This window comes from Palaemon carinicauda, chromosome 27, assembly GCF_036898095.1.
Source record: "Palaemon carinicauda isolate YSFRI2023 chromosome 27, ASM3689809v2, whole genome shotgun sequence".
Lineage (NCBI taxonomy): Eukaryota > Metazoa > Arthropoda > Malacostraca > Decapoda > Palaemonidae > Palaemon > Palaemon carinicauda.
The window spans coordinates 59,948,697-59,961,087 of NC_090751.1; the positions used below are offsets into that span (position 1 = coordinate 59,948,697).

Sequence of the window (12,391 nt, forward strand, 5' to 3'; positions counted from 1 at the left end):
ATATATTATAAATCTGATTTATTACTTCTGCATTTATAGAAATGGTTGATTTTGACAAACAAATATTTTCTATACATGGTCGAGAATGCAACTCCTGTTTTCTGTAGAAAACTATTGTATGTTTCGTTAATCTCTAACTTGGTAAATGGCATTAATTGGTATCTAAAGTATTTTGTAAACATTTTTAGAGCCAGTTTTGATTATTGTCTCTTTAAATTACTTACTTATTTTAATGCTCGTTGAGTAGTTCTTTAACAGACTTTACGCTTGTAATTTTGTTGTGACAAGTTTAAGTTTCTGGTCTATGTCAGAGTAAAAGAAGTCCTCAAAAAGTTACATATTTCTCTGGAGATTAGTTTCGCTTATACAATATTGGCTGTAGTATAGTGTAACTTACATACAGTACTGGAATACTGCCTTATAAAAAATATACAGGCCAACTTGTTTGCTGACACAATTTGTGGTTAACCACAGCATATGTAAACATTACATTTTTATTCGTGTTTTCTTGTAAAATTGTATAAAGATTTATTGATCTATTATGATATTTATGTAAAATTTCTGCTGTTTCGTGTATATTTTATTCATACTTTGGAACTTTACTTCCATGGACTTGTCAGGGCATTTTCAAAACTTTCAGACTTTATCTATATCATTTATCACATTACAAAATTGTTATTTTGGCTTTTTCAATTTTTCACATCTTTGATTGGTAGAGATTAAATTTACATCTTTGATTGGTAGAGATTAAATTTACATCTTTGATTGGTAGAGATTAAATTCACATCTTTGATTGGTAGAGATTAAATTTACATCTTTGATTGGTAGAGATTAAATTTACATCTTTGATTGGTAGAGATTAGATTCACATCTTTGATTGGTAGAGATTAAATACACATCAGCTCCTGATACACTTGTTTGTTTCTGCCAACTCAACAGTTTAAACTTATTGGAATACACCAATAAACAGGAGGTAACTCCTTTTAAAAGTTTTGAATGAGCCTTTTCTATCCTAAATGTCTAAGATGTTTGAGGACTTTTGCAGCCCTAGATCTCTATGGCATAAACAGACAGTTTCTTGCATTGGAAAAGAAAGATGAGTAGGTCAGCAATCTGCAACAATGGAAATAGTAGTAGTTGATTTGATCATCACTTGTGAGCCATTTACAAAATCTGGTTTGCTTGACCTGTTACATGTTAATGTTCTTAGTTCTGTAAGAACTCTTTGTCTATAACCCTAACAGATAACCTGAAGGTATAAAAATGAAGGTGCTCAATGAACTCCTTCAACTAATTAAGTTCCTTCAGGATCATCTTCTAAGGTTGGTTGCACCTGAGATTGTTAACCAAGAAAGATATCAGATCCATGAACCCCTCATGCTGTTGCCAAAGCAGGGCAACTACAGTCACCCTTGATTTCTAAGAGATGCAGAGCTATTCCATAACTTGTCTGCAGAGGATAAATGGTGGGAATGCATGGATGTCGAGGTCAACTCATGGATGCTACATTGCATCTATCTTCCAGGCTTCTAGGTCTTGCTAGGTTAGTTGGATGGAGCACTATATAAGAAATCTGCAGTTTCAGCTTGTCAGGGGTAGATCCACTATAGCCATGTCCCACAATTGCCAAAAGGCCTTGAAAATCCCTAATTTCAGTAATCACTCTGGTGGTAGTATCTGATCTGTCATACTGAGGCTGTTAGATATCACATTGAGCCTTCCTAGCACAAGATTTGATAGGGTTCCTATATAACTTTCTTCAGTCCCAAAAAACCCTTTATTACCAGTCTCATTAATGTTATAGAATAAGTGCCTTTCTAGTTGGGCTGTTATGTGATTTCTGTAGAGTTACGAGATATTAAAATGACTGTCCTTCCGGCAAGGGCTAGTGAAACCTTGTTGGTAAAAAAAAAAAATAGCATTTAACACAAGGGAAACTACACTATTCCCCATCTTTCAAAATCGAAGATCCTTTCACAGAGTAGTACTGTAAAGTAGACCCCCATCACAAACCTGATTCACAGAATAAACAACCATCCGAATCTCTGGTGACAGGAACAAGCAGGATCCTTACTAGAATTACTAAATTTTGTTGCCATTCAAGGTTCTTCAGAACTCGAAAGATAATCACTGAGTAGATTCCCAACATTGTTGCCACTGATGAAAATTTTAATGCTGAGAAGACAATGGAATTACAAGGATTTTGAATGTCTCAAAGAATTTCTAGTCCATCCGCAGAGACTCCATTTGCTCTTTGGTAGAGCGATTTAGTTTCAGCCTTTGGACAGCTCACATGATCTTCTCTAACTTATTCTTGAACGTATTTACAGAGTTAATGTTTATTACAGCTGCTGAAAGTCTATACCAAGTATTTTCTATTTTATATGTAAAGAAATTGCCACATTGAGTGGTGTTGTATCTTTTCAATTCCAGTTTGTATCCGTTTGTAGTTCAAATGTTCCATCCTCCGTCTATATCCACATTGTCTTAGTGTTGGAACTAGTTTGGTGGCCCTAACTTGTACTGCTTACTGTCTATCTATATCCTTCCGAATACTTGGAAGCAACCACCACAGCAAAAAGCTAAATTTTTAGTGATAAAAAAGTTGACCACTAAGATGACACTAGCAGAGCCAGTGATTTCAGGCAACTGATGACTGGAAGTAACTGCAAAATGATAAAATCACTCTTTTTATTCATGACATATACATTAATGTCAGTAATTCAAGACAACCAGCAGAAAGCGGCAATGCCTAATAGATGAAATTTCTCTTTTTATCACTGGCTCATGAACTAGAAAACATGAAAACCATGGATTAAACTGATATCAATGAATAAAAATTATTTTGATAAACTGCTTAGGAATCATGACCCAAGCAAAATGTACAGTAAACCTCTGGAGAAAGTAAACAGAATTTTAATATGCACAACAGGTTTGAGAAAATCAAGTTGAAGGATTGCTATATACCTAAATCCAAATATTGCCAGCACAGTATATTTCCTGCTGCTGTCTGCAAGAATTGAGATGGGTAGACACTGGATTCCAGGAGGTTCAGGAACACAACTTCTCATTTCATTACTCTTCTTGATCAGGTTTAACAATTGCTCTCCAGTTGACAAATATTGTACTCAAATACAAATCAATGATGACTTATTTCATCTGCACATCTTATGTATCAAACAGCTCAGCTCTCTAGGTAGGTTGATATATTTATATAGCAAGAACAATACAGTACTATACTTTACATCATACAATCAACCCAACAGAGGATGCAAGATTGCTTTGTTAAGTTATCTTCAAAGATCATACACTTGACAACTTAGCCAATCCTAAAAGTGAGTGAGTGATAATGAAGGGATGAATAACCTCCTGGGAAAAAAAAACACTTATAAAACTTCCTCATTCCAATGCTTAATAGGCCTAATCAACAAGGCTTAATAATTTTCATCTTGATACCTTTTCTAACAATAAACAATTACTTGATCCGATTAGCAAAATTGACCCAGTTTCTCCTCTAGATCCCCTTCTTCCATCAACAAGGAGGCTTTACTCTATTAATTTTCAGCAAAGGTTCCTATGAATAAAAAAATGCTTTCTCCTCTTGGGTAGCAACTTATCCTTTGCTAACCATAACTCTATACATTTTTATAAGGAAAACAGCAACTCTTAAGGTTGGTTTGGTGTCCAAACCAATGACTCATCTCCCATCTATTTTCCTAGTAATATAGCAGTCTAACTTTCATTATCTGGGGTTATTATAACTTTTAAGGTTATGTTCAATTATATTTTCTTATTCCATTTTTATTTCAAGGATTGGAATATGGTTATTAAAGAGGTAGTATTTTGTCCATACCTTCTATGCAAAAAAAAAGATTAAAAAAGATTTTGCAGCCATTACATTGCATAGAAACTATTGTCAAGCCTGATCATTGTCAGTCTAATTGTATCCTACCGTAAAGTACTCTTCAGTCACTGTTCATATAACTTTCATCACTGACAGTGTTTACCACTCTTTAAATTCTTACATCATTGAGTGTATTTTCATATACTGTACAAAAAGAACTAAACCAAACTATAAAAAATGCAATATTTGTGTAAAATTTGCAGTTAAGTAAAATCAACAACATTGAGAATGTTTTAAAAAAGATTATACAATAGGATAAAATTAAATTATAATACATGCACTAAATGTATTATAATGAGCGGTGAAAGTTAAGGCAGAGTTAAAAGAAAGATGTTGGGCAGCTAGATGAGATGAAATTTAAGATTACTGATGAAACAGTAAAGGCGCACTCCAAAAACAACTTTAGTACTAATTATTATGTATTGTCCCTTGTATATTATAGGAGTTAGCCTCCTACAGAGAATCATTACCAAACATGACAAACTTTAACATTAAAATCTCTGTTCTGAACACAACAAAACTATTGAAATTTATTTTTTCCATGAAAAGAACTTAATGAAAAATCCTGACAATGTGGTACCTACCTGGATTGGTGTCACTTCCATTACATCCAAAGGCCTTTTTATTTCATGGATGATGGACATTGTTGCCTCAGCTAGATGTCTTGGCTTGGGGTTACCTTTAATTCCAAGAATTGCAGAAGTAGCTGAATTAGTGTCACCCAAAGGCAAAACCCCAAGTGGAAGACGCTGCACGGCTTCTTTTTTATCAGAACGTCGCAACAAACCAGTTAATACCTGTGAATGGAAGAGGATGCAAACCTTATACAAATATGCAATTACAAAAAAAATAGCAATTATACCTTCTATGCTTCCACAAATTCAGAAAACTTCACATCTTTAAAACCTAATGTAAATTTCACAGGATTTTAATCACTAAGACATTTTTACTGTTTGCAAAGAAGTATCAACCACTTTAACTGATTGCCATGAACAGGTAATTAGAAAAACCCTTCAGTGCCACAAGATTGAAATATGATATCAATGATATCAGGTATGATCTTTCTCCTGAGCAGCTAAAGCAGCAGTCAAGTATTAATTATACTGTGATTTGCAAACCCTTGTAAACAAATACTGAAGTTGTTCCATGAATTTATAAGGTCTAAGTTTATGCAAAGATATACATTAAACTTGGAATTAACACTGCCTAAGGTTTCAGAAGAGGTAAAACATTTCTTTTACCCTAAAGACATGCTGTACTGTGAAACATGATTCGAAAGAGCAATAAGATAGAGGTAACTGTACAGCATGGATTAATTTGAGAGATAGCTGCACTTGTATTGAATGTCCCATTAGCAGAAGGAGCAAGTGACTTACGAAGGATACATCAAATGGGCACTGACAAGGATTGGAAAACATCTTAAAGAAATGTGACCATCAACTGTTAAGGTTCCTGACTAAAGCACAGTAGGAAGATTGCCTGGTGAATAAGGAATTCAAACATAAATGTAGAGTACAATATATAAAGCTGGAAAAAAATGGTTCAGTAATAAAAAAAATCTAGATGACGGCAAATAATGAACATGGATGAGAAATAGTTGGTCAGAAAAGCAGTAGATATGGAAGTGACAAGAAGACCAGTATGAAGACCAAGGGAATCATGAAAAGGGGGATACATGAATGGCTAGATCTGATAGTTCAAGACAGAAAAGAGCATAGATAATTCATTTCATGCCTAACCCCATAAAAGGAAGACCTGGCATAAGAATGAATGATGATGAATAGTTTCAATTGTTTATAGGTTACATAAAAAACTCACATGTGCATTCGATGACATATAATCTATCATGCATATCGACCATGCAACTAGATAAAGATATGCCCACTTTGTTGGAAAATATCTAATCTACCTTATACTGGGAACTTTTTGTCAGCATAGTCATTGGTATTTCTAGGTAGTTACAAGAACTTGAAGGTTTTACAATAAAAATTGGAAGTCATCTTAAAAGTGATCTCAAAGCATCAAAATACATTCTGATAAGAGGTTTGTTAGATCATTTCGGAAATTGTCTCCATTTCTAAAACAAGGCTACGAATAGAGAACAAATCAGAGAATGTTTATGTGCATCAGATATGGACTTGATCAATAACTAATGAAACTATTTTCTGAGTTACATACAAATCAGTAAAAACTTTACCAACTTACAATAGAATCAAGTACAAATACAATCCAGATAAGTTAAAAAGTCAATCGTTTGATTAAGATCACAAGGCCATTTTAAGAAACTGTTAATAGAATCTAAAGAATGAAGTTCTAAAATAATACTGGACAAAAGATAAAATTTCCAATAAATGTCCAACATTTTGTCCTATAACTAACACTTATCTGGTCAACCAAGCTGTATACTAATTGAATGAATCTATCTTTTACGATTTCACAATTTATTCCATTAAATTAACTTGTTCCAATTAAACTAACATACTTGGTAATTTTCCTGCTCAGTTCACTTCCAACACTGATGTAATTGAAAATTCAACAATCAATTCTATTTGTTAAATACACAATTTTCCAAAGTCTTACTCTTATTCAATATCTTATTGATCTTAGCCCTAAAAATTTATAAAAACTAGTGGGCTAAACCTTGTTTGAGTAACCTTTGCTGATGTAGCTGACAGACGAAGAAGCGGAATTGATTATGTATTCAAGTCGAATTGGTATGTATCTGAGTCATCTTTTCCAAGTTTGCTCATAGGTACTGTACTGTATATGATGTCTATTGCCCTGCTTTTGTCATAAATGGTAAACATGTTGTGGAAAAATTCCAAAAGATTTGTCACACACGATCTCTCTTGTCTATAACTAGGTTAGCTGTTTATCAGAATTGTTTTTCTCCATATGTTTTATTACCGAGTCTACGATAATTTATTAAAAATTTTGCAAGACATTTGTTAGACACACAGGTCTGTAGTTGTCAGGTTCTTCTTTTGGTCCCTTCTTGTTGATTAGAAAAACATTGCCTAGGTTACATCCTTGTGGTGCCTTTCTTTCATTGGCTGTCTTTCGGAACATTTTGTAAAAGTGTGGGGTTATCTCTTCTTCTAGTTCTATAATCTCTCAGATGAAGATCCTCTGGACTTGGTGCCTTAGATTAAGTACTTTTATTTTCTTTTTGAAATCATCCATTTTATAGGTGATTCCATTTATTGGTTGTGGCCCTTCATATTTGATAGTTGGTTTGGGGAGGGTCGTTGATTCTTCCCTAGTGAATACCATCTATGAAATATGCATTCCTCAGTTCAGCTTTTTCCAAATCATTTGCTATAAGATTATCCTCAGAGTCCATTAATGGGTTAATGTTGTTTTTGACTGGTTTTTATCGTTTACATATGCAAAATATCTTTTGGGTTTTCTTTACTAGCTGAAGCCACTCATTTCTCTTCACTGATCTAGACCTTTCTAGCTAGTTTATCTAATTTTCAGCTTAAATTCTTGTGCTCAGAAATTTCATGAATTGAAGGCTGTGGACCCGTTGATTTATGTTTCTTGTCTGTACTTCTTAATGCATTGGCTATTGCTCTGTTGATAAACTTAGCTTGTGGAGTTCCATTTGGTAAAATTTTTCCATGTGGTATACATTTAGCCCTTGTTTCTTTATGTATTTCTACAAAGGAGTCCCATTGTATATTATGTTCCCTGTTTTGTTGTATTGTAAACTCTTGTATTCCTTCAGTTTTATCCAGTCACTTCGTATGCAGTCTGGCTTTTTTATAATTTTCAGTTCCTTTAAATGAGGAATATTTACCTGAAACCTAATTATTTTGTGGTCACGATTGCCAATATTTTCACTTACTGGAGAGAGAGAGAGAGAGAGAGAGAGAGAGAGAGAGAGAGAGAGAGAGAGAGAGAGAGAGAGAGAGAGAGAGAGAGAGAGAGAGAGAGAGAAGATATTCATATAACCAATAATAATAGCAGTACTTAGGGTGTTAATCAGCTGCTCGGGCACACGCTCTTAGGCCAGGGGCAGTGACTTCTTAGTTTAGGAGTTATCCAACCCTAGGCCATCAGGCATTCACAAATTTTCACTTTTTCAGCCTGTCTCTGTTACCTAACCCTCGCAAAAAACGAGGGTGGATTGTAATGTAAATCAAGGCTACGTGTACAGTGAGTTTGAATGGTGTGAGGACCTGTCCAAAAAAGCGATCATTTAAGAGTGTTACGTTGAATAATTAAGCTGTACTATACATATATTACAGTAATATACACCACAATATCAGCAAGTGTTGTTAGACAAGAACAACAGTGTATTGTGGTTAAAGTATATATGTATTATATGTACACATAAGTGTGGTGATGACTCATGTTATGTGTACTGTAGTTTTACTATGTACAAGAGTGTATATGTATTGTACACTTACTGAAATGTGTTCATTCATTAACACAATGCTTATACTGTGATAGAAACCAAGTAAAACAATATTAGGCACACACACACACACACACACACACACACACACACACACACACACACACATATATATATATATATATATATATATATATATATATATATATATATATATATATATATATATATATATATATATATAATATATATATATACATATACACATAAATACATACATACATACATACCTACATACTGTAAGCTATCCTTATTCATGGAGATTAGGTAACAGAGACAGGAGCAAAAATAAAAAATCTGTTTATATATATATATATATATATATATATATATATATATATATATATATATATATATATATATATATATATATATATATATGTATATATATATATATATATATATATATATATATATATATATATATATATATATATATATATATATATATATATATAAATATATATATATCTTGAAAAGGTTTCACAATGGTGTAAGACGTGTTTGAAAACTTGGTGTATATTTGTAGATATTACAAAAAACGTTTAGAGCTTTCGTCCATCATCTGTGGACTTGGTCACTAAAATGTTTATAAAATTACAAGTCAGGTACTGATATAAGGAAAAACAGAAATACATAAACAATTCAAATACATAGCCATATAGTTAAAACAGATTAAAATCAATTACAAAACGATTTCAGGTTGTTGGGCCCTTGTCCTTTCCAAAATTCTTTGAGATCTGGGTGGTATGTTACGATGGTCACGAGCCAATTCGATGTTTTGGTAGTTCTGGTCGTTTGTCACTTGCACTGTCTGGGGAGGATGCACCTGTGAAGGAGGGACAGAGGAGGAAGCATCTCTTATCTTGGCACATATATTCCTACAGTTACGAATTTTGCTTCGCCTACATATTTCTTCACTGATGTTTTCATCTTCTACTATTCCCCTGTTACCGTCAAAAGTCTTGTTCAAAGAGATCACAGCACCTTCTATCGTTCTCCTGATTGCCCTGTCACGACACCTGTAAACAATTTCTGCCTTGTTAAAGGCTATTGCATGACTTTTCTCCCAAGTATGTTGGGCTATGGCACTATAGTAGTTCCCCGACCTGCAAGCTGCAATATGTTCCCTTTTCCTCTCTTCCAACGAGCGGCCGCTCTCCCCGATGTAGCATTCCTCACAATCCTTACATGGAATCACATATACTCCTATCTCACCATCATCTTTATAAACATTTTAGTGACCAAGTCCACAGATGATGGACGAAAGCTCTAAACGTTTTTTGTAATATCTACAATTATACACCAAGTTTTCAAACACGTCTTACATCATTGTGGAACCTTTTCAAGATAACAAGGAAGTACGACATTGTGCTTGTTTGCACCATATATATATATATATATATATATATATATATATATATATATATATATATATATATATATATATATATATATATATATATATATATATATATATATGTTAGAATAGGAAATGAAGTGAGCGATTGGTTTCCGGTGAGAGTGGGGCTGAGACAGGGATGTGTGATGTCGCCGTGGTAGTTAACTTGTATGTTGATGGAGTGGTGAGAGAGGTGAATGCTCGAGTGCTTGGACGAGGATTAAAACTGGTAGACGAGAATGATCATGAATGGGAGGTAAATCAGTTGTTGTTTGCGGATGATACTGTACTGGTAGCAGACACAGAAGAGAAGCTTGACCGACTAGTGACAGAATTTGGAAGGGTGTGTGAGAGAAGGAAGTTGAGAGTTAATGTGGGTAAGAGTAACGTTATGAGATGTACGAGAAGGGAAGGTGGTGCAAGCTTGAATGTCATGTTGAATGGAGAGTTACTTGAGGAGGTGGATCAGTTTAAGTACTTGGGGTCTGTTGTTGCAGTAAATGGTGGAGTGGAAGCAGATGTACGTCAGAGAGTGAATGAAGGTTGCAAAGTGTTGGGGGCAGTTAAGGGAGTAGTAAAAAATAGAGGGTTGGGCATGAATGTAAAGAGAGTTCTATATGAGAAAGTGATTGTACCAACTGTGATGTATGGATCGGAGTTGTGGGGAATGAAAGTGATGGAGAGACAGAAATTGAATGTGTTTGAGATGAAGTGTCTGAGGACTATGACTGGTGTATCTCGAGTAGATAGGGTCAGGAACGAGGTGGTGAGGGGGAGAACGGGTGTGAGAAATGAGTTAGCGGCTAGAGTGGATATGAATTTGTTGAGGTGGTTTGGCCATGTTGAGAGAATGGAGAATGGCTGTCTGCTAAAGAAGGTGATGAATGCAAGAGTTGATGGGAGAAGTACAAGAGGAAGGCCAAGGTTTGGGTGGATGGATGGTGTGAAGAAAGCTCTGGGTGATAGGAGGATAGATGTAAGAGAGGCAAGAGAGCGTGCTAGAAATAGGAATGAATGGCGAGCGATTGTGACGCAGTTCCGGTAGGCCCTGCTGCTTCCTCCGGTGCCTTAGATGACCGCGGAGGTAGCAGCAGTAGGGGACTCAGCAGTATGAAGCTTCATCTGTGGTGGAAATGTGGGAGGTTGGGCTGTGGCACCCTAGCAGTACCAGCTGAACTCGGCTGAGTCCCTGTTTAGGCTGGAGGAACATAGAGAGTAGAGGTCCCCTTTTTTGTTTTGTTCTTGTTGATGTCGGCTACCCCCCAAAATTGGGGGAAGTGCCTTTGGTATATGGATGGATATATATATATATACATATATATACAGACGCTCCCCAAGATACGAACATCCGTGTTACAAACATCCAGAGATACGAACACAAATTGACGGAAGTCCAAACATGTTCGTAAACATCCGTAGATTTCATCGCAAGTTTAAATTCTCTCTCTCTCTCTCTCTCTCTCTCTCTCTCTCTCTCTCTCTCTCTCTCTCTCTCTCTCTCTCTCTCCCCGTATTATGATTTTTAATGCAGTTAAATCTTCATATTTCGTAGAAAATTATTAAAAAAATTCTTTATATCCTTATTCGATGTTTCAATTATGGGAATAGTAACGGATCGGAAGAAAACCACTTGATTTGCCTCTCGCCTTCCGCCAGAAGAAATATAACGTCATCAGACTTTTGGCACTTTTTTTATTTCTCAACATATTAGAAATATCTTCAAGATGAATATTACATCAGCGCCAATATGTTACAGAAATTCAGTTTCCCTACAGTTCTTATTATTAGGTATCATGCGAAATCGTTGTAGCTCTTTCTGTGTGTGTGTGTGTGTGTGTGTGTACTCGCTCTGTCAATCGCATACGGGTAGTTAATTCTAAAGCTTCATACAGTATTCAATTTTTCGTTCAATATTAAGCCTTCATATTTCATTAGACATTATTGTGTTTAATTTTTGTTTATTAAAGCACGTTCATATTTTTTTTAATTTCTTGAGCATTTCAATAATCAACAATTACTTTTGATTTACTTTTGGTTGGGAGATCAGCTGATCTCAAGGTGACGCTGCAGTATTACGATTACAGTATGCGCACATATAGTACGAATAACACTGATTTATATAATTTTCTTGATATTCGAAATCTCTTCATAGTGAATATTACAACAGCGCCAATATATTATAGGGTATCACATTTTCCATACAGTTCGTTGATAGACCTTATTATTAGTTATACACGGAATACGCACCCCCCCCTCTCTCTCTCTCTCTCTCTCTCTCTCTCTCTCTCTCTCTCTCTCTCTCTCTCTCTCTCTCTCTCCCCCCGTATTTTGATTTTTAATACAGTTAAATCTTCATATTTCTTTGAAAATTATAAAAAAAATTCTTTATATCCTTATTCGATGTTTCGATTATGGGAATAGTAACGGATCGGAAGAAAATCACTCGATTTGCCTCTCGCCTTCCGCCAGAAGAAATATAACGTCATCAGACTTTTTTTTTCTTAACTTTACGGTAAGTTGTACTAATCTCATAACTAATGATACAGACCACTAAAACACTTAATATCGTTACTCGGTGTTTCGATTATGGGAATGCTGTAATAAGATTACTCGGCAATATAATGTAAGGAAATCATTCGGTTTGTCAACGCGCTTCCGCCAA

At 34.9% G+C, this 12,391-nt stretch overlaps 1 protein-coding gene across 1 annotated transcript in view; it reads right to left on the reverse strand.

The window, feature by feature from the left end:
- The window catches only part of LOC137621201 (acylglycerol kinase, mitochondrial-like), an 85,266-nt gene that overhangs the window by 48,140 nt on the left and 24,735 nt on the right, over nt 1–12,391 (reverse strand). The window contains exon 3 of the mRNA XM_068351609.1: nt 4,489–4,701. Coding sequence (XP_068207710.1) covers nt 4,489–4,701 — 213 coding nt within the window. The remainder of the gene's footprint in view (nt 1–4,488; nt 4,702–12,391) is intronic.